Here is a 23,929-nt window from a genome sequence, read left to right as displayed (position 1 = left end):
TTCAACCTGTGTAGGTGTGTGTGGCTGTAGTCATCTCTCATACCCCTGAATGTTCTGATCCTTGAGATGTAAGTCTAATAGTATTTTGAAAGCCACCATACTTCCCGCAGAAACCACCTCTTGTGGTAGAAAATTCCACAATCTTGTAGCCCTAACAGTAAAGAACCCCCCACGTTGCCTGAGGTTAACACGCTTCTCCTCTAATCGTATTGTATGCCCTTGAGTCCTCATGCAATCACTCTGATTGAATAGCTTTTTTTCTATGCCGAGATCATCATTGAGATATTTATAAATTGCTATCATGTCTCCTCTCAGGCGTCTCTTCTCCAGGGAGAATAAATCAATCGATTGCAGACGCTCTTCATAATTAAGGTCCTCCAATCCCCTAATTATTTTAGTTGCCCTTCTCTGGACTCTCTCCAGCTCCAACACATCCCTCCTGAGGACTGGCGACCAGAACTGGACAGAATACTCCAGATGTGGTCGGACCAGAGTTTTATAAAGTGGAGTCTATTCCATGTTTTCCAGCTGAAGAAGCCTTCCTGTCTGTGGAGGTAAAGCTCTTTTTAACCAAATGTAAAGAGTGCCCCCTTGTCCTCTGTATTGACCTTAAATTGAATATCTCCACACCAAGTTCACTGTATGGACCCCTTATGTATTCAAAGCGGAGTTCCACTCAAAAGTAGAACTTCCGTTTATCTGTCTCCTCCGGCCCTCTGGTGCCGCAATTGGCACCTTTTAGGGGTGAGCTGTTACCTGTTTTTGACAAGTACCCTTCCACTTTAGTCGGACCTCGCCGCAGGTTCGGCCCCTTACTCCTCCCTCTGCTTCGTGGCCAAATACCGAGTGCATTAGGGACCCGACCGTGAAGCTGCAAGGCTTCACTGCCGGGTTCCCTTACCGGCAATGGTGGCGGCAGCACCTGACAGCTGATGGAAACATTGGCTGCGGTGCCGACATCGCTGGACCTCAGGACAGGTAGGTGTCCTAATATTAAAAGTCAGCAGCTACAGTATGTGTAGCTGCTGACTTTCAATTTCTTTTTTTGGGGGCTGTTGAACTCTGCTTTAATACAGGTTGATCATATCCCCCCCACCTTATTCTCCTTCTCCAGAGAGAATAACTTCAATAAATTCAGTTCCTCTAATCCTCATAGCTGAAGCTCCTCCATGCCTCATGTTTGGTTGCCCTTCTCTGCACTTTCTCCAGTTCCCCGATATCCTTTTTGTGAACTGGTGAGTACAATAGTTGACAGGAGCAGTTTCTCCATCTCTGCTCTTTAGCATGGATGAGGGAATCAACTGATTTTTCTTTGGCCAGCCCATGGGATGGAAAAAGAGAAATGGTACAATGTGTGGCCAGCTTAGCAGACCAGAAGACCTTTGTGTTACCTGTGTGGGTTTCTTACCATAGAAAAATAGAAGTTAGATGAAAGCAGTTTGCCTTTTTGTCATTGTGTTTACTTACCTTATGAAGTCTTGTGTAAGCGTTGATGGGATTCCAGTTTTCTTTCCATATACTGTATATTCAGTTCTGGTAACTAGCAATGTTTAGACACATTACTTCTCTTCATAAGTGCTGTTAGTGTGAAAAAACCTTCAAACAAAATTTTATATGGAACACAAGTCCTGTGTGTGGGTACGTACCGTCTTTTCAATGACCCAAAACCATGTTTTTTTTTTTTTTTTTTTATTAATTAAAGTGCATTTAGACATTTAGTGAGATCAGTAAATCTCTTCTGCAGAAATTGTGTTCACATAAAAATAAATGTGACCCATGAGCCAATTTGTGATCTGAACCATTATGACTATAAAAATAGGTTTGAAACTTGGCAGGCATGGGTCACAGCACTCAAGCTCCACGATTTATAACCAGTTTGTTAAAATACCTACAATGTACATCGATCACCCAGACTGGGAATGTTTGTTTTTTTTTCTCAACAAAAGTGGAGTTACTCTTTAAAGGATAAGTTCACCTCAAGCTGGTTCCGGTCCCTCATACTAGCCCCCTAAACGAAGTTCTTACTCCTCCTGATGGCGGTGACCTCCAACGTTTTGTACAATTTAAACTTTGAATTTCTTTTTTTTTTTTAATTCTTTATTTAAGGTTATGCAGTAATAAACAGTAGTATGACATCACATTCCTGAAATAGGTTGTCTGTGGTTACATAATGGAAATTCAGGCAATATAGAGTAGGGATAGGCCGATATGGTTTTTTCAGGGCCGATACCAATACCGTTCTTGTGGTCACAACGTATCCATATGGGCCGATATTTTGTACATTTTAAAGTTTTGAAAAATAGACAATTTTTGACACATCTGGTACTGAACATGTTAATTTTTGTTTGATGCTCATTGGCTGGCTTGCTTGCACCCTGTGGTGGGTGGTTGGCTGGCTGGGACCCTGTGGTGGGTGGCTGGCTTGCTCCCTGTGGTGGGTGGCTGGCTTGTTGGCACCCTGTGGTGGGTGGCTGGCTGTCTGGCACCCTGTGGTGGGTGGGTGGCTGGCACCGTGTGGTGGGTGGCTGGCTGGCACCCTGTGGTGGGTGGCTGGCGGTGGTCTGGCACATTGTGGTGGGTGGCTGGCGGTCTGGCACATTGTGGCGGGTGGCTGTCTGGCGCATTATGGTGGGTGGCTGTCTGGCGCCCTATGGATGGTGGGTGGCTTTCTGGCACCCTATGGTGGGTGGCTTTCTGGCACCCTATGGTGGGTGGCTTTCTGGCACCCTATGGTGGGTGGCTTTCTGGCACCCTGTGGTGGCTGGCTGGCTTGCTGGCACCCTGTGGTGGGTGGGTGGCTGTCTGGCACCCTGTCTGTGGGTGGCTGGCTGTCTGACACCCTGTCTGTGGGTGGCTGGCTGTCTGACACCCTGTCTGTGGGTGGCTGGCTGTCTGGCACCCTCTCTGTGAGTGGCTGGCTGTCTGGCACCCTCTCTGTGAGTGGCTGTCTGTCTGGATCCCTGTGGTGGGTGGGTGGCTGGCACAGGGGCTGTGGGTGGCTGGCTGGTACAGGGCCTGTGGGTGGCTGGCTGGTACAGTGCCTGTGGCTGGCTGGTACAGGACCAGTGGGTGGGTGGCTGGCTGGTACAGTGCCTGTGGCTGCCTGGTACAGGTCCCATGGATGGGTGGCTGGCTGGTACAGAGCCTGTGGGTGGCTGGCTGGTACAGGGCCTGTTGATGTGGGTGGCTGGCTGGCACCGGGCTGCTGTGGGTGGGTGTATGGCTGTGATATACTCCCGCAAGGCTAGTCCTGACTCCAGACAAGGCTGTCCAAGGCCAAGGCGGCGGCCTAAGAAGGCAGAATGATGTCACAAAAATATTGGCACTATCGGCCAGTTCAGGGGGCCAATACAGATATATCGGGGAAAGTGCATATCGGCCACCGATAATCAGTCTATCCCTAATATAGAGTGATAAGAACTAACCACAACATATACCAAATGTCAATATGGTAACAGATCATAATGAACCGTTCAAGATGATGGGTAACTGTAGACAAAAGCATTGCCATGTGGTAAACTGTACTAGAAGGAACATGACTCGTATGAACATATTGAGAGGCTCAGATCACCTACTGGCACCTATTTATTGTCAGGTGATGGCACATATTGATCCTCTATCCAAGGGGGTTCCATCCATGGGCTGTACTTTAGGAAGCCAGGAACCAGGCTGAAAAAAGTTAAATTAAGTTTTTTTTTTTTTTTTTAACATAAATATCACTCCTCCAACATCAGGAACAAGGCACAGGATCGAGATCAGGCAAGGACATGATTCACAGTAAGAACACTAAAGCACTCAAACTTAAGTTAGTGTTTGTAACCCTAAAAAAAAAAAAAATAGATCCGGTTACTTTAAAGCATATTATATACAGCAGTGTGCTTGTTCTATGTCATTTTGCCCCCTGTATCACCTGAAATACCTGGCTGATCCTGCCTGGCTATGCCCTCCCACCTGCAAACTGACCACGTGTTATCACGGCTGCTGAGCCCTGGCACCATGGTCAGTTTACGTGCCTCCGTCATCCTCCGCTCTCTCCTCTGTCCTCCTCTTCCCCCCTCCCCTCCATGCCTATCACCTCTTACCAGTGCCCCCCCCCCTCCTGCTGCCTAAATAACTGTAGAAAATTTACACATTCACCCTCTGTTAGAAAGCATCCTATGCTGCAGTGTCTGTTCTTTGTAAAAAAAACAAATAAAAAAAAAAAATATGCCCATTGCTTACATAGTTACATAGTTACATAGTTAGTGAGGCTGAAAAAAGACACAAGTCCATCCAGTTCAACCTATGTGTGTGTGTGTGTTTGCTTTTAACCGTACGTTGTATACCCCTGTATGTTGTGGTCTTTAAGGTGTCCATCCAATAGTTTTTTGAAACTATCAATGCTCCCCGCTGATACGACTGCTTGCGGAAGAGAATTCCACATCCTTACCGCTCTTACAGTGAAGAACCCCTTACGCACTTTAAGGTTAAACCGCCTTTCCTCTAGTTTTAGTGAGTGGCCACGTGTCTTATTGTATTCCCTTACTCTAAATAGTTTGTTCCTTATGCTCGGGTCGCCAGTACAGTATTTGTACATTGATATCATATCCCCCCTCAAGCGTCTCTTCTCCAGAGAGAATAGGTTCAGTGCTTGTAGTCTTTCCTCATAGCCGATGTCCTCCATTCCCCTAATTATTTTTGTTGCCCTTCTCTGGACTTTCTCCAGTTCCAGCACATCCTTCCTGAGGACCGGTGCCCAGAACTGGACAGCATACTCCAGATGTGGCCGGACCAGAGTCTTGTAGAGTGGAAGAATAATCTCTTTATTTCTGGAGTGAATCCCCTTTTTTATACAACCCAGTATTCTGTTGGCTTTGCTTGCAGCGGCTTGGCATTGCATGCCACTTCCAAGCCTGTTGTCTACCAGTACCCCCAGGTCCCTTTCCATCCTAGACTCACCCAGAGGTTCCCCCCCTAGTGAGTAGCTTGCTTTCTGGTTTCTGGCCCCCAAGTGCATTACTTTACATTTTTCTACATTAAATCTCATCTGCCATGTAGTTGCCCACCCCGTTATTTTGTTCAGGTCTGCTTGCAAGATTTCCACATCCTGCATAGAAGATATTGGCATGCCTAATTTAGTATCATCTGCAAATACTGAGATTGTACTAGATATCCCCTCCTCTAGATCATTTATGAATAAATTAAACAGGATTGGTCCCAGGACAGAACCCTGGGGGACCCCACTTTCCACACCCGCCCAATCCGAGTACTCCCCATTAATCACCACCCTCTGTACTCTCCCCTGGAGCCAGTTCTCTATCCAGGTACTCACCTTATGGTCCATACCTATCTTCCTTAGTTTGTACAGTAAGCGTTTGTGGGGAACGGTGTCAAAGGCCTTTGCAAAGTCCAGATACACCACATCCACAGGCTTACCTTTATCTAAGTGGCAGCTCACTTCATCGTAGAAGGTTAATTGATTTCAGAGTGCTGCTCGCCACTCACGTGACTCCTCGCTGCTTCCCTCCTCCCTGGCTGACGTCTCGGCTCTTTCCTCCTCTCCGGCTGACGTCTCGGCTCTCCCCTCCTCTCCGGCCGACGTCCCGGCTCTCCCCTCCTCTCCGGCCGACGTCCCGGCTCTCCCCTCCTCTCCGGCCGACGTCCCGGCTCTCCCCTCCTCTCCGGCCGACGTCTCGGCTCTCCCCTCCTCTCCGGCTGACATCTCGGCTCTCTCCTCCTCTCCGGCTAACATCTCGGCTCTCCCCTCCTCTCCGGCCGACGTCTCGGCTCTCCCCTCCTCTCCGGCCGACGTCTCGGCTCTCCCCTCCTCTCCGGCCGACGTCTCGGCTCTCCCCTCCTCTCCGGCTGACATCTCGGCTCTCTCCTCCTCTCCGGCTGACGTCTCGGCTCTCCCCTCCTCTCCTCCTTAATGAAGCCAGTGTGGGATTCTCGACCCCTCCCGCTCTAGCTGTCAGATCTGAAGGGGGAGCAGGGAGGAGTCACGTGAGCGCCAAGCGGCGTTCTAAAATCCGGTAGAAATGGGCATCTTTTTTACAAAGAACATACACTGCAACATAGGATGCTTTCTAACAGAGGGGATTGTGTGTAATTTACAAAGGGGCTTAACCACTTTAAGGGCGGAAGTAAATACCTCCAGAAACTGCGCCCTTTGACCTCGGGAACAACAGTGCCACCAGCAGGTGACCCAGGTACTGACCCAAGTCCTGACGGGTACCACCCATACAAGTCTGAGGGACATTGTGCCGGCACAGGAAGTGACTCTGAATTTTGCTGGGTGGAATGAAAATTCTTCTGGAGGCTGTTGCTGTTGGAGGAGGTAAATATGCACCTGGATGGGGACCGGGGGAGAAAAGGTTTTTACGCCTTGTTTCTGGTAGGGGGAAAGGTTTTAAGTTAAAGATGAACTCGTTCTTTTAAGTTGCTGCCAGTTTTTAATCTTTCTGCTGTTTCATGGAAGGTCCAACTCTAGTGCAGCACCTCCTGCGCATGCCCAGTAACGTCAGATAGACATGAATGTGATGTTGCTCCAACTTCCTGTTCAAGTCTCTGTGATATTAATGCCCATTGGTTGGACGTTCCTCTCTATTTGCCTCTATTTGCCAGCCAATATACTGTATAAACAAAGCCACCCCTGTTGAGAGAGGAAAGTATGCACCTGGTGGTGGTGATGGGGGTCATCTTAGGATAATTTAGGGGGCCGGGGAAGGGGGGGCCTGGGGCACCTTAAGTTAAAGATGACCTTGTCCTTTTTAAGTTCTTCATGTTTTCTATTTTTTTCCTTTCATATATAGTTTATGGGATATTCACATAGACTAAGCATTCCATTATGCCTACAGTTTCTATGGTAACTAGTAAAAGTAAACATTTCCATTTAGGTACAATACAATATAGAAGAGCAAGAATGGCATTGGGAAATATTCTTTTGCTGCATACAATATTTTTTTTATTTGTGAAGATAGAATTGTTAGGCCTGAAAGGGAACCTGTCAGCAGAGACCTATGGGAGCTGGTATTGTCGACTTTAAGGGACATGTACTTTCATCCATTTATTCTTATTTGTCCCAATAGCCTATTCAAAAAAAAAAAAATCCATTGCAGGGGATATTTGTGCTGAGATGAAGACTTTTCACCAAGAATGTTTACAACTTCTCTTCCTGCAACAGCTGCTTCCAGCAACCACTAGAGGGAGCTAAAAGGGAAGAAGGGTGGAAGGACTGTTCATTAAAACAGAGTCCACCTCTTGTCTCCCTCTAGTGGTGGACAGGAGCGACTGCTGGTAAAGTACAGGACATAATCCCCCAATGCCCAACCTACTGGCCTTTTGTCACTTACTGTGCAGTCTGAAGACCGGACCCCTGCAGACAGTAGTCTGTGTTTTCCTTAGCTGGGTGCTTATTAGTTAAGCTAAGAAAAAAATCAATTTTAATTTGTTCTAGTAGTTCAATAGCTTGCCTTGATTCTTTCACACTATTTTTTTATTTTGGCACTGTCCATCTTTCTCTTTTTCTTTTTTCCCCTCTGATCATTTCAAAATGCATCATGTGGAGAGAAATATCAACTGTGGCACAAAACATTTTTAAAGGGAGCTGAGCGGGTGCAAATGTGGAAGCATGGTTTTGTAAAGGGCTGTAACAGCAGTGATCTCTACCAGTTAGGGATGGGCTCGGGCTTGTTTGCATCCTAGTCTGAACCCACCTAAGCAAGCCAGCCATCAAGCTATACCTGTACTGGGTCAGTAGTAAGCTGCTGGGGCCTTAAAGCCGCTTGTATATGTAGCACCCTCCTAGATAGGTGCTAGGAAAAGCAAAGTTTTTACTCAGCCTGCTTATCAGGAGAGTTTGATCTATCAGTTCTGCCTGTTGCATGTGTCCATGTGTGATTCAGTAGGTCTGAGGGAGTGTCCTCACTGTATCCAATAGGGAAGCCTGTTTCACAGTGGAGGAAACCCAGCTAGTGACACACAGACTTTTGTGGCTGTCCTAGTTGGAGGACACAACAGTGGGGCATCCTGGGATTGACCATAAAGGCCAAGGGCACCTGTGACAGCGTGTCTTTGGGCGGGAAGCCAGGTCCCAGGAGGAGGGTGACGGCTGTCTCTCCTCCTGTCAGTGTGAAAAGCGGTCACAGGCAGTCGGCCTAGTGGACCAGTAGTGTGTTGTTGAGCTGTGAGGTCCAGAGGATACTGACGGTGGAACAAGTGGCAGAGCAACTGGAGGACCGTGAGTACCAGGGAGCTTGCCAAGGGTCTGACCAGGAAGGGGGACCACTCCAGTGAGAGTCAGTGAACAGGAGCCAGCGCACACAGCGAGTAAGAAAGAGGGTGCCAAGTTAGACCCTGAAGAGTAACTTAATACAGAGTTCATTGTCTTTATCTTCACGTTCATGGCAAGGTGAAGCAGGGGCCTTGCTGCACACTACAGCTAGATATCCTCAAGTTTGTGCATAGTGTATAAGTTGGAGTTTCTCACTCATCCCTTCTCTCATCCCAGTTACAAATAAAACGCAAAAAAACAAATCCCCTGGACTGTTCATTGACTGAGCCAAGTTCTTAAAGTGATAAGTTTAACAGACTGTTGCTATGTGTAACCCAGGGGAATCCATTCTCTGCAGCTCCCTAGGGCGCAGTGCTACATACACAAGGCGATTTATATAGGTGCGACTGTGGGGCAGGGATCAACTTGGAGGCAGATCATTGGCCCAGTACAGGTAACCACTTCCTGGCAGGATTACTCATCAGGTGTATTCAGACTAGAATCCAAACATGCCCAAGCTCATCCCTACTACCCAACCACATTGTTTCTCTAGTATGCTTACTGTCTTTTGAATCCTATCCCCAGTACCCAAAACTTTATATCTTTGCAGTCTCTGAACTTTTACTGTTGCACATCTGCCGTCTCTTACCGTCCTTTGTAGCCTGCCTGTAGTCTTTGATGATCTCCTGTTGCATGTCTGATGTCTTTCTATGGCAGGGGCGTAACTACAGGGGTTGCAAGTGCAACCGGGCCCCATGCTCCAGGGGGCCTGTGCGGTTCCCCTGTACACCTGCATAGGAGGGGCAGCAGGGGAATCGTGTAGAGAAATCTCTGTCCTTTGCTTCCTGTAGCTGCAGGAGGAAAATGAAGGAGATTGGTTCCTCTGTATACTGCCACCCCCCCCCCCCCCCGCCACTCCTCCTATCCAGTTCACTTGTGTTCTGCTGCCTCTGGTCCCCTGTGTGCTCTCCCGGTCCCCCCCACTGTGTTTCCTCCCCTCTCCTGCCAGCTCCTTCCTTTTTCTGAATGGACAGAGTCAGCGTCCATTCAGACTGGCGCGACACGACTTGCTGGGGCGACCTGTGAAGTCCCGGTGCACAGCGACTTGCACGGACTTCATATCATTGAAGTCAATGCAAGTCACCTCCAGGTCGCCCCAAAGTAGTACAGGACCCTTTTTCTAAGTCGAAGCGACTTGTGTCGCTCCTATTAGAATGGCTCCTGTACTATTCAATGACGAGCGACCCGCCGCGACTTGTCAGGCGACCAAGTCGCCTGACAAGTCGCGCTAGTGTGAGGCCCCGTTCACATAGGGGCGACGCTACTTCGCACCGCGACCTCGGAGCGGCCGCCACGGACTTCATAACATTGAAGTCTATGGCGGTCGCCTCCTGGTCGCCCCAAAGAAGCTCCGGACCCTTTTTCTAAGTCGGAGCGACTTGTGTCGCTCCTATTAGAACGGGTCCGCAGCTTCCCTATGGGAGGCGACCTACGGTGACCTGTGAGGCGACCAGGTCGCCTCACAGGTCGCCTTAGTGTGAACCAGGACTGAATGGGGTCTTATAGTCAGTGACATTGTAAAAAATAAATAAAATAAAAAAATAATACAATTAAAATACCAAAAAATAAAAACAACTGACACCAGTGGGTGAACTTCCAGGCTCGCAAAGGTCACACTTGCGACCTGGCCCTGGCATTCTACCACCGTGGGGAGGCCCCAAGATGGCGGTAAGGGGGCCCGCTGCAGAACTTGTGAAAGGGTCCCGCAAGTAGAGTAAAGGGCCCCAGGATCAGTGGGACGAGCCCCAGGCTTGAAGGGAAGGGGTCTGGGGGGCCCTTCATGGTTTCTTGCACCGGGGCCCTGAAGGTTCTAGTTACACCTATGTTCTATGGTATTACAGGTGTGACCCTTTGGTGGGGTCAGGGGCTGTACTTGAGAACCCATGCTATAACTTCATTTGAATTTTTCAATGGAATAAAAATGCTTTATACACTGCGACTTGGTAGTACTTAGGCCATTTGCTACATGATTTGCTGCTGTTTGATCTTTTTTATTCTGAAAAGTATGTGGCGATGAGGCCGCACTGAACTGATGATGAGTGTGATACGTGAACCGAGGACAGGCCTGTTCACATATAAAGATTCCGGGTGTTTCAGAAAAAAAATACTGTCAACTATAGGGATTTAGATGGGAAGGATCAGAAGATAGAAGTCTGGGTAGAGTTTAGAGGCACTTAGTAGGTTGACTGTGCCTTCAAAGAGTGGGTTTATATCCAACACTTAAAATGGTTGTAAAGGTTTTATTCCTTTAATGCATTCTCTGCATTAAAGTGTTACTAAACCCACAACCGTAAAATCAGTCTGTATATGCAGTAAAACATAAATATAAAGATCCTGCAAGCTACTATCTCTAAAGCCAAGTGGACTAAGCTGCTGGCATTGTTCACAATCCCACTCATGTGCTAACCTAATATATAAAAAATGCCACGCTGACCAGTGCTAAAACAAAAAAAACATTCAATTAAAACACATCTGGTCAGAGAATAAGTCCCCATTCACACTAGCGCGACTTGTCAGGCGACTTGGTCGCCTGACAAGTCGTGGTGGGTCGCCTGCCATTGATTAGCACAGGACCCGTTCTAATAGGAGCGACACAAGCCGCTCCGACTTAGAAAAAGGGTCCTGTACTACTTTGGGGCGACCTGAAGGCGACTTGCATTGACTTCAATGATATGAAGTCGCGGTGCACAGCGTGGCCAGGTCGCCCCAGCAAGTCGCGTCGCCCCTGTCTGAACGGGTTCTAATACAAATAGTGCATAGATTTAACAAAAAATTGTGTGTGATATAAAAGTTACTATGGTATTATACTGTGTGCAATAAAGTGCAATCACCATCTATTAACAAAAAGGATTATGCAGATGTTTATACATTGTTCCAAGGTGATAATAACAAAATCACAACAGTGTTTGATCGGCCGAGAAATTCCTTCTCAGTGCACAAAACAATAATGTGCCACCTCGTGTGCTCCCCCCACCAGGAGTAATCTCCCCCTGGAGGTAATGGGATCATCGCAGTAATGCCCCGTACACACGTACCGATCGTCGGCCGAACGTTCGGCCGTCTTTTGTCCAAGGGCTGTCATGTCTGTTGAAAACTGCAAAAGACTGCACACGAATTTTGTCGGCCAACAACAGCCGACTGCAGAAGTGATGTCATGTGATGGTTAAATTTCCTTGTCATTTGTCTTTTCTGAGCATGCCCAGTCTTGCAAATCTGCTGTCTGTCGGGCAAAATTCTGTACTGACTGGCGAACAATCGGCCGTTCTGGTGTCGGCATACAAAAATTTTAATGCTTGCACGAAAGATTCTGTTTGGCCGAAAGTGCGCTGTCGGCTGTCGGAAGCATCATACTAACAAGCTGAAAATCGGCCGATCGGTCGTCGGCCGAATCTTTTCGGCCGACAATCTGCACGTGTGTACGAGGCTTAAGGCGTGATTTAAAACAGCTTTTTAGCCCACAATTGACTACATCCAGCTTCTCCAACCTCCTTGTAGGCTCCATTCACACCTGAGCGTATCGTGTTCAGGCGTTTTTTTTCGGGCTTTTTTCAGGCGTTTTTTTGGGCGTTTTTTTGCAGGTGTTGGGAGGCAGTCATTGAACAAAAATGCCTGTAATCTGCCAAAAAAAAAGCTCATGTACTTTTTTGAGCTTCAGGCGACAAAATGCTCAGATGTGAACAGGGGCCATTGAAAGGAATGGGATTTTGCTTGTTGGGCGTTTTGAGACTTCAGAGATGAGCGTTTTACGAGCTGAAATACGCTCAGGTGTGAACAGGGCCTTAGGCCCCTTTCACACAGGCGGACCGTTCAGATCCGCCTGTCCGTTTTTTTGGCGGATCTGAACGGTCCCCCCATGCATTCCTATGGGGCATCAGATGTCAGCGGAGACATGTCCGCTGACACCCGTTCCATCAAATCTGGATGGATGGAAACCCTATTTTCCATCCGTCCAGCGGATCGGATGGGATTGGATGAGAACGGCCCAACGGTCCGTTCCCATCCGATTTCCCCCATAGAGATGCATGGGGAATGGACAGCTGTGTCTCCACACACAGCGCAGAGACACAGCTGTCATCCTCCTGCTCAGCGGGGGATCAGCGGCTCGATCCCCCGCTGAGAAAAACGGAATCATGAAAAAAAAAAAAATATAAGAATACCAATAGTGCTTATATCCTTTTTTTTTTTTTAAATATTTATGAAAATAAATCACAGGGTACTCACTCTTTCACGGTGCTTCCAGCGCACCAGACTATCACAAGCATGGTCAAGCTGAAGATAGATTGTTATTGGGAAGATCCAATATGAAACCAATAAGCAGCAGCCTTACAGACACTTCCTAGCCTCCAGCTCCACACTGGTTCCTTGGTGTCACCGTCCCGGCCCCTCCCCCAAGGAGCCAGGGAGGAGCCAGGACGGTGACGACACCAAGGAACCAGCATGGAGCTGGAGGCTAATAAGTGTCTGTAAGGCTGCTGCTTATTGGTTTCATATTGGATTTTCCCAATAACAATCTATCTTCAGCTTGTCAAGGCTTGTGATAGTCTGGTGCGCTGGAAGCACCATGAAAGAGTGAGTGCCCTGTGATTTATTTTAAACTGCTGACTGCTAGACTGCTGATGAGAAATGAGAAAAGGCATTTATCTGTTTATATTTACTAAAATGATTGCATTTTTGTGTTCTGTGTACTGTGGGAGACTAGATATAATAAATGCGGGGTCCTGGGTTTAGTAACACTTTAAGGTTAAAAAAAAAAAAAATCCCATAATCGGTTCCCCCATAAATACTTATCTGAGACCGATCTCGATCCAGCACTGTTCCTGTCTGTAGCAGCACTGCTTTCTCTCTCCTCACAGGACTCAGAGACTGCAGCAGTCATTGGCTTCTGCTGCTGTCAGTCAAATCTTGTGAGGAAGGAACAGGTGGGCGTAGCCAAGCCATGCTGTGTTTGTCAATAGACGCACACAGCCTGGCTCGAAATTGAGCCCCCTGGAGTGTCCCCATAGCAAGTTGCTTGGAAAAGAGGAGGGGCCAAAAGCACCAGTGTGGGACCCCAGAAAAGAGGGTTTGGGGCCGCTCTGTACAAATCCACTGCATGTAGTAGGTAGATCCTTATAACCTCTTTATTATTTTAATAATAGTAATAAAAAAAAAAGTTAGTTTGAACTATGCATTTAATACTGACGGTAGCCGGGTGCAGATTGTAATTTTTTTTTTCTCTTTTTATTGCAGGTCTGATGGAGAGAACTCCAGGACGGTCAGGTGAGCTTACATCCCAATCCTTTGTGTCATAAGCCTTTCAAGGTGAGAGGTGCCGTAGTTTGACTGTGGTGACTGATGATGTGATGTTTCTAATGGTTAGGAAGACTACAAATCTGAGCTATCAAGACTTTGGTGGACATTCAGATACATACCCACCAAAGTATTGGGAGGATAACAATATTATGTCAATCTTGTATGTTCCTGCAGTGGCTAAAGCCAATGTTTACCTCTCCTTAGATAAGAGGCAGGCTAGCCAAAGACGTATAGATTTCTCCATCCATGCTAAGCAGTGAGGTATCTCTCCGGCTAGCTATTGCATTCTGATAGTTGGCATCCGTTGGCTGTCGGCGTACCGAAACATTGACGGCATTTGATTTGATGCGTCGCAGTTTGACTGAAGATTTTCCACCTGGCTCCTCCAACAAAAGTCAGTTTGAAAAATTCACTTTGGTTGAGCTGGGTGGTGCTGACCAGAACACCCAAGACTCAAATCAGCTAATATTTGAGCTATCTAGGGGAGCCTTAAAGCTGGCCAGTCTCTCCCAGACCAATGATGACTGTTTTATTGCTCCCTAGGGTAGCCTGAAATTGTCTTATCAGAGTATGCTTTATGGAGCTCTACTTTTAAAGTACACCGAGATCCTTCTTCCACAGAGCCACACACATGGTGCAGAAGACCTTATCTATGGAAAATTAGAACAATCGCCAGTGGACGGCAGAGACATTTCCATCACATTGGAAAATCACTAATGTGTACTTTTATGTCCTCGTTGTCACTCATGAGTTAACCCATAGCCTGTCCAACAATCCCTTTCTTTTTTTCTAAATCCAAAACCAAAAATGTAATATGTTACATCTTACCAGACTATAGACGTGGTGGCTGCATTCATTTTTTTCTCCAGACTTTTGTTTCCATTTTCACCTGGTGATCTGGCTAAAAACACGCTTCCTGTCCTTGGCTGGCCGATCTCACTCCTCCAGTTTATCTATGGAGGGAGCCATGATTTTCACCCCAGCTGGAGTTCGTACTGTGTTTCCCCCGAAAGTAAGCCCAGGTCTCATATTAATTTTAGGTGCAAAAAAATGCATTAGGGTTTATTTTCGGGGGATGTCATATTTGTCCCTTGTCTTCTCTCCCCCTCTCCTTCCCTGTCAATTCAGGAGTCAACATCCCTGTAATCTTCAAAATAAACTCTAGTTAAAGTCTTTGTAAAATCATTAAATCCACTCTGTAAATGGATTATGTAATGACCAGTGTGTGTCTTTATGTAATGTTATAGAAAATACCTTATTTACAGTGTTGCTGGGCGCTCACATGACCCGCCGGAGCTCTTCTTTCCTGCTCCGAGCACTGCCGAGGGAGATGCGGGATCCCCGCTGATGTCAGACGTCAGTCGGGAGGAGGAGGAGAGCTCCGGCAGGTCACATGAGCGCCCAGTGGCGCTGTAAATAAAGTATTATCATGTTACGTACAGCCCGAAGGAGGAGGAGGGCTCCGGCAGGTCACATGAGCGCCCATCGGCGCTGTAAATAAGGTATTATGTTACATACAGCCAGAAGGAGGAGGAGAGCTCCGGTGGGTCACATGAGCGCCCAGCGGCGCTGTAAATAAGGTATTATGTTACATACAGCCAGGAGGAGGAGAGCTCTGGTGGGTCACATGAGCGCCCAGCTGCGCTGTAAATAAGGTATTATGTTACATACAGCCGGGAGGAGGAGAGCTCCGGTGGGTCACATGAGCGTCCAGCGGCGCTGTAAATAAGGTATTATGTTACATACAGCCAGGATGAGGAGAGCTCCGGTGGGTCACATGAGCGCCCAGCGGCGCTGTAAATAAGGTATTATGTTACATACAGCCAGAAGAAGGAGGAGAGGTCCGGTGGGTCACATGAGCGCCCAGCGGCGCTGTAAATAAGGTATTATGTTACATACAGCCAAGAGGAGGAGAGCTCTGGTGGGTCACATGAGCGCCCAGCGGCGCTGTAAATAAGGTATTATGTTACATACAGCCAGGAGGAGGAGAGCTCTGGTGGGTCACATGAGCGCCCATCGGCGCTGTAAATAAGATATTATGTTACATACAGCCAGGATGAGGAGAGCTCCGGTGGGTCACATGAGCGCCCAGCGGCGCTGTAAATAAGGTATTATGTTACATACAGCCAGAAGAAGGAGGAGAGGTCCGGTGGGTCACATGAGCGCCCAGCGGCGCTGTAAATAAGGTATTTTCTACAATTATGTTACATACAGACACACACTGGACATTACATAATACTTTTACAGCGCAGATTACATGATTTTACAAGGATTTCAACTAGGGTTTATTTTGCAGCCATCCTAGAAAACGGAGATGGGTCTTATTTTCGGGGTAGGTCTTATTTTCGGGGAAACAGTAATTTACAGAAGATGGCTTGGAAGGAAAATAAACATGTTTCTGCTTTCAATTCAATTACAGGAAGTGAGAAGGACACTGGCTGCATTTCTTGCAGAATCAACTGATATTTTCTGTACTTTCTGAAAATGTTTTAGCCTGGTAAAAAAAAGAAACGAATGCAGCCACCACATCTAATGTCAGCCCAGCCGCAGTATATTACATTATTGTTTTTGGGTTTATATATCTTTATTTGGTTTGTTCACACCAGAACTTATGTTGGAACACATGGTAACGCACTGTAGATTTATGTATGGTGTGTTGAAATATAAAGCTTAATTGCGCGTCAACAAACAGGGTGCTGCAAAGTACTTGGACTATATCACAGCCACTTCCCAGATACGTATGCTGATGCTCTGTTTCTTGCGTTGACCTGTGCTGGAACAAATCATGCAGTAACTATTTTTGCATGAATCCACATGCATTGACAGCCCATTCATTTAGAACGAGGCTGTCTAACGTCCCTCAGCACTTGATAAAGAATGCATTATGATGTGGACGGGCCCTGAATCGGCCACATGGTTTATACATATTGTGATGTGTGCAGTAAAATACTGGATATTTAGACTTTTTTTTAAAGTTATTTTTAATGATCAGATTTGTGTACACACATAGGCCTTTTTACCTAATTTTTTTTTTTTTTTTTTTCATTTTCTTTTCTTTTTTTTTATTATTTATTTCATTTTTTTTTTTTTTTTTTCGGTTTCCAGTAGTTTTCTAAACAAGAAAAATTCAGATTTTATACCTGTTCAGTTTGCTTTGCAGTGAAGGCAGATCGGAAATTGTTGAAAAAAAGTTCATAGTACTCATCACATTTTTTAGTTGCAGAAGTTTCCCAGCATGCTGCTGAGTTTTTATAGTACTGTCATTTCCAAGCCTTTCGGATAAGCAGTCCTATGAAATGGTTTTCAATACATTCATACAAAGATAGGTGAACTTATTAACTTCTTGTATCCAAAGAGAGCGTGCATCCTTAGCTTAAGGCCCCTTTCACACTTGTGCGACTTAGCCGCAATTTTGTGGCCGTGATTTTGACTGGACTTGAAGCAATGTCTTTGGACCCCAAAACGCATTAAAAGTACTGCAGGGACTACTTTGAAGTCGTTGCGTCTTGAAGTCGTACAGATAAGAACAGTACTCATTGGAAATCATGGAGAACGACTTGTCATGTGACTTTGCAGTTCCAAATCGCTGGACAAGTAGCACAAGTGTGAAAGGGGTGCACAGGGGATTTCTACGTGTATTGAATAGTGGACTTCTACTTTAAATTGCTCTGTAGAATAGTTGGTATTGAAACAGTAACTTGGAGTGTTTGTTGGTGCGTTCATCACACTAAATGGGTTCTATCTGTAGCATCACATTAGGAGAAATGTAAAATGAGGCTTACATAATGAAGCAACCAGATCTTAGCCCTTGTTCACACTGAACCTGCGTTTGAAATCTTGCTAAATCAGCTAAACTTGCAATACTTCAAACCCTCAGTGCGAGTTTGGGGGGGCATTTGAATGACCTCTGTGCAGGTTCATGCACAGATGTCTATTGAAATCGCCCTAAAGTTGCTAAAAGCAGTGCAGGAACTACTTTTGGAAATCGGTGCGGCGCCGCAAAGTCGGCATTGCACCGATTAGGACAGTGCCGTTGCTGGCAATGGGTTGCGGTTTGGCATGGTATTTGACATGTCAAATCGCCCCAATGTGAACGGGGGCTTAATGCACTAAGTTGGGCAACTATGTGGCAAAATAAATTTGTTCATAAATGTAAAGTTTTGCACTTGGTAGCGAAGTATATGCATGCATCATACATACTAGGGGGATAGTCCATTATGGATCTGGTTGGATCTGAGTGTTCTGATATATTGTAGACTTAATAATAGCATCCAATGCCAACCTGCAGTTTCTAAAACTAGCAAAATCCTTTCTTGCATTATCAGAGGCTTGGACTCCAGAGAGAGAGATATAATTTTGCCCCTGTACAAATCATTAGTTAGACTTCATCTGGAATATGCAATTCAGTTTTGGGCACCAGTTCACAAAAAGGATATCGGGGAACTGGAGAAAGTGCAGAGAAGGGCAACCAGGGAACTGGAGAAAGGGCAGAGAAGGGCAACCAAACTGATAAGAGGCATGGAGGAGCTCCGCTATGAGAAAAGATTAGAGCAGGGGTGTCCAACTCCATTTCATTGAGGGCCACGTTAGCGTTATGGTTACCCTGAAAGGGCCAGTTGTATTTTTAAGTATAAATACATTTATCCAGGGTTTTTCTTCTCAGAGAATAGGCGCAGGAACTCAACCTACCCCCCTCTGGTAAACCACATCGAAGGGTGGATGTGGCCAAATTGAACTGGAGAAGATCCTAAAGAGGCAATAAATACCAGAAGTGCATTTTGTGTGGAGTTTATGGGGGCCATATTCACAGAGTGCAGTTTAAGGGGCATGCTATGTACATAGTACAGAGTTCAGTGTAGCGTTACCTACTTAATACAGGGTCAGGAGTGCGCTATGTACCAAGTGCAGAGTTGTATAAAGTACTCAAAGTACTTGAGTAGAAGTACTAAAGTATTCAACATTTTTTTTGTACTTAAGTATTGCAAGTAGTTTTTTTTTTTAAATTTTGCTACTCAAGTACTGAAAGTAAAAGTACAAGTACTGTGTTATGTAGTTATTAAAGAAAGAAGTCAAAAGTTTGAACATCATATTGTTTTTTATTATTTCAAATGCAGCTTTTATTTATACATACAGAAGCATTTATTTTCGTATGCGCGGATAATACACATGTTTTGAGCTTCATGAAACCTTCCATCTACTGTTCTGGCAGTGGTAATTTTTATAATTGTAACGAGTAACTATGCAGCACCAAAAAAAAATATTGGAGTAGAAGTATTGAAATCATCGAAAAAATGTAGTGAAGTAAAAGTGGAAGTAGGAGAAAAAAATTCTTCTCCAGGAAAGTACAGATAACGCCTTTCGGTACTTAGTGAAGTAGTTCTACTTAGTTACTATACATCTCTGATCCAAGTGCGGGGTCGAGGAGTGCGCTGCATACAGAGTGCAGGGTTTAGGGGTGTGCTATGCACAGTCTGCAGGGTTCAGCTCTTTTACCCCTCCTCGGCTCTGACCCCTGCACCACTTTCCCCCACCCCCCACTGCTGCACACATCTCACATCTCTCTCCACAGCCCTCAGAATAGTGGATTGCTTTTAAAAAAAAGAAAAAAAAAAAAGCTGTATAAAGGGCAGAAGTGCCCCTTAAACGCTATATGGCAACTTAATGACATTCAGAACTCCCTTCTCCCATAGTGTGCGTCATCCCTGGTTTCCCTCAGCCATGGCGGCTTGTCACAGCGGCCTCACCATTCTATTTTGCAGCAGACTGTGGGCTCCCCTTTGGCTGGGCAGTTTGGAGAGATTTTTCATCTCCTCACCCTGGGCTATACACTCTGCCCAAGGACTGTGCCATATGGGTAACCCTTTGCTGCTGAGTCCATCCATCTGCATTAGAGTGTGCCATCACTGGGTAAAGCTGGAGTATTTCCTGAGTTTATGCGGTTACATTGAATTGCTTGTTTACACCTTTTATATGTGAGTGCATTATTTCAATTTTAATCACAAATTAGTAAATAAATTGATTTACCTGCGATAGGGTCTGCACATTTTTTTAAAAATCTGCTTCAAAAAAAGGGCCTAAATGCACAAAACATAATTGGAATTATAGGTAGTAAATGGTAAGTATTGTTATTGAGATTGTTGATCCAGGGAATTATCTGATTGCCTTCTGGGGGATCAGTAAGAAATTTAGTTTTCACCCACATTGGAACAGCAAATTAGAGAATGCTTTCTAGGGTTTTTTATTTTTTTTTGCTTTTTCTGTTGATCATTTGTGGGGTTAGTAGTCTGTATATTGAGGTTTTTTCTTTTTTTTTTTTCCAATTTGTTTTATTCTATTGCTTGACATGAATGGACCTGTGTGTTTTTTTTTTTTTTTTTTAACCTATGTAATATTTTCTCAACAAATCAGATGTGATACATTACCACATCTCGGTATGCAATCTGTTAGCGAAGTCAGTAAAGAGCGAGATGTGACTCTGTTGACATGCACGGAGTTTCCTTATGTATGGCTTGTGTTGATAGTGGCCTGCACTTCTCTATGTGACTGCTCTGTCCTCTTAAGAAACAGTCTAGGGAATAGAAGGCAGGAAAGCTGCAGCACAAGACGTAAAGCCTCTACAAGGGACGTGTAAAGGTTATGAAGGTATACAGAAGGAGAATAAAGTCAGAGCGCAAGACTTCTGAGAAAGGCCCTTGGGAAGCATGAATTAAAGTAGAGGAGGAGGCAGAGGGAATTCTGGGAGATGGAACTCTCAATGTCCAACAAGGTGAATGGCTCAGTTTACCCACCTAAAGCTCATGCTAGAAAGATGTACAGTGTAGAGTGGGGGATGGGACAATTGGTGCCAGTCCTATATATGAAATGCACTGCGGGTTCCCGCATCGCAGCCAGTTCACACTGCCATATGCAAATTGCTGGGTGTGTCAATACAAAGTAGTGATCGACTGATCTCGTCTTTTCATTACCGATACCGATATTTTGGTCATCTGATACTATTTTTTTTTTTTTTACTTTACAGGTACTCTTGTGGAGGGATCTGGGGGTCTTAAAGACCCCAAACCCCTCCGCTGCACTTAAAAGCATTCAAAATGCCAAGTTTGGCTGTTTTGAATGCTGTCAATTTTTTTTAACCTGGCGCCAGTACCCGTGAGTGATGTCATGACATCACTTCCAGGTTTTTGCATGGAGACCTGATCAAAGACGAATGCGGCTTTGATCGGGTCTTTGGCGGCCGTGCAAGCTGGTTGACCGGGTCTCACGATGGGACGCCCCAGCGAGCCACGGAAGGCGGTGGCAGGGGGACGGGGACCTCCCCTTCCGCTCCTTGTTATGACAGCCGAGCGGCTTCTCAGCCGCATCGGTTGCCATTACAAGAAAGCCGACCATCGGCTATGGATGCCGGTACCAGGGTGATGCCTCTAGCTGCAGGCATCACTCCGGTACAACCACTTACTGAAATATCGGCAATATTGGTAACCTCCGGGACCGATTCCGATATTTCGGGGAAAGTGCATATCGGCCCTCGATATATCGGCTTTGCCGATAATCAGTCGATCCCTAATACAAAGTTAACGACACCCCCAGATCAGTTCGCATATCGCAGTGCGAGCTGTCAGTTTAGACATGAATCGGATGGCATAGGCGTGAACAGTTGCCCTTCTCTGGACTCTCTCCAGCTCCAACACATCCCTCCTGAGGACTGGCGACCAGAACTGGACAGAATACTTCAGATTCGGTCGGACCAGAGTTTTATAAAGTGGAAGGATTATAGACTTATCTCTGGAATACATCCCTTTCTTTATGCATGCTAATATTCTGCTGGCTTTGGCAGCTGCCGCTTGACATTGCATGCTGTTGCCTAATCTATCATCAACCAAGACTCCCAGATCCTTCTCCATTTTTGATTCCCCCAAGGGTTCCCCTCCTAACGTGTATTGTGTTTTTATGTTTTTAGTCCCCAAGTTACACTTCTCCATGTTAAACCTCATTTGCCATGTCGTTGCCCACTCTGTTATTTTGTCCAGGTCATTCTGTAGGATATCTGCTTCATGCTCTACGGTTATTGCCCTGCCCAATTTTGTGTCATCTGCAAAAACTGATAACGAACTACTGATCCCGTCCTCAATGCTGTTTATGAATAAATTGAAAAAGGTTGGTCCCAGGACTGAGCCTTGGGGGACCCTGCTTACTACCTCAGACCAGCCTGAGTATGCGCTGTTTATTACCACCCTTTGGACACGGCCTTTTAGCCAGTTCCGTATCCAAGAGCAAACCCTGCTGTCGATACCTGCAGACCTTATTTTATAAATTAAGCGCTTGTGGGGAACTGTATCAAACGCCTTAGCGAAATCCAAGTACACCACATCCACTGGTCTCCCCCTATCTAGCTCACAGCTCACCTCCTCGTAGAATGCTAAGAGATTGGTTTGACAAGAACGCCCATTTGTAAACACGTGCTGATTACCGCTGATGATGTTGTTGTCTTTAGCAAACTCTACGATATAGTCCCTTATCATCCCCTCCAGAAGTTTACATACTATTGATGTCAAACTGACAGGCCTATAATTTCCCGGGATATGCCTCTGGCCCTTTTTGAATATCGGAATCACGTTTGCTTTCCTCCACTCCCCTGGTACATCTCCTGTCCTAATACTGTCAGCAAAGATCAGGAACAGTTGTCTAGATATAACCTTACTGAGTTCCTTGAGTACTCTCGGATGTATGCCATCCGGGCCTGGTGATTTGTTTGTGTTAAGTTTATCCAGCCTTTCCCTAATTTCACCCTCTGTTAGCCATAGTGGCAAGTCCTATGTATTACTACTAGCCATACAGTCATGGTCAGTGTACCCCTCCGTTTCCTGTGTAAAGACTGACGAGAAAAAAGCATTCAGCACGGTTGCTTTTTCGGTGTCCTCTGTAACCATTCTCCCATCATTGTTAATTATGTGTGCAATATGCTCTGCCTTAGTTTTTTTGCTGTTGATATATTTAAAGAATTTCTTTGTTTTTTTTTTTCTATCCTCTGCTATTTGTCTCTCAAACTTGATTTTAGCCATCTTGATTTCGTGTTTACACTTCTTATTTGCCTCCTTTTATTGCTCGAAAGCCGATACTGTGCCCTCTGATTTATACTTCTTGAAGGCCAATTTTGTTCCCCTAATAAGTTTTTTGACACTACGGTTTAGCCAGCCAGGTTTGGCTTTGTCTCTTCTAAATTTATTTCCCATAGGAATGCACTGCAAGATGCCTTTGCCCAATATGTTCGTAAAGCATTCCCATTTCTCCTCCGTGGTCAGTGATCCCAGAGTTTGGTCCCAGTTTACCCTTTCCATCAATGAGTACAATTTTGGAAAGTTTGCCCTTCTGAAATTTAGGGTTCTTATGTTCCCCACTTGCCTTGTTATATTGTTGTTTATACTAAATGTGATCATCCTGTGATCGCTAGAATGGTGAATGGTAATAGTGAATGGTGATTATGTGGATGGTAATAGTAAAGTATATATACACTTGCAAGGAGAAATCGTCTGCCGTATAAATTAGTCACCCGGGCACGATGACACTAAAGTGAGAGGGCTGGACACCCATCTGCCCCACAACCTATCAAAAAGGTGTGGCCATTGTTGTAGTTCAAAAGTAACTTCATACAGAGGTAAAGTATTGTTAACTAACTGGAGCCAAGTGTCTATAGAGGGTCTAGAAGACCCTTTCCAACTCGGGAGAATAGGGATTTTTATGGTGTAAAAGTACAGTATGCGTAGTAATTTTTTAATATGCCTGGGGACTATATCTCCAATGATGCCCAGCAAACATTTTTTAGGGTGAAGGATATTGGGTACAGGGACTTATTTTTGTTCAGTAGACTTCAAATGGAGAAGCTGCAGAAAAGCATGTAGTGGGTGTTTTACCACGATTTTGCCGCTATTTGCGTTTTTAAATCTGCTCAACAACAAATTTTCCAAAAAAAAGAATGAAAATCGCGGCAAAAAACTGTGGAAAGCATGTCAATTAGCACTACAGAAATGCTCAAAAGCAACATGCAGAGGTTGAATCGAGCCTAATATTGCACACTCCAAAGTCGGATAGTAATAACCACCATTGAGTAACTAACATCATTCTAGCCCAACATCCTATCTATAATCAGGTCTATGGGGCCTAAGCCTGGTGCATCAAACCAACCTCCCCCAAACCCTCTCAAATTTAGCAGGGCATCCAGGGTGCTGGTAATTAACCTTTTCATATCTTAAAGTATTACCCATATGGTCTAGCCCAGCCTTTCTCAACCTTTTCAACACAGAGGAACCCTTGAAATACATTTCTGGTCTCGGG

The 23,929-nt window shown here is 45.5% G+C and overlaps 1 protein-coding gene across 2 annotated transcripts in view; it reads left to right on the top strand.

The window, feature by feature from the left end:
- IQSEC2 (IQ motif and Sec7 domain ArfGEF 2) overlaps positions 1-23,929 on the top strand; it is a 525,300-nt gene that overhangs the window by 211,240 nt on the left and 290,131 nt on the right. For both annotated transcript variants that reach the window (XM_082262910.1, XM_082262909.1), the window contains one exon: positions 13,541-13,570. In XM_082262910.1, coding sequence (XP_082119036.1) covers positions 13,541-13,570 — 30 coding nt within the window. The remainder of the gene's footprint in view (positions 1-13,540; positions 13,571-23,929) is intronic.

Source organism: Pelophylax lessonae (genome assembly GCF_965119305.1).
Source record: "Pelophylax lessonae genome assembly, chromosome: 7".
Lineage (NCBI taxonomy): Eukaryota > Metazoa > Chordata > Amphibia > Anura > Ranidae > Pelophylax > Pelophylax lessonae.
Note: the sequence above shows the minus strand (reverse complement) of the source record. Positions and strands in the feature narration are given on the sequence as shown.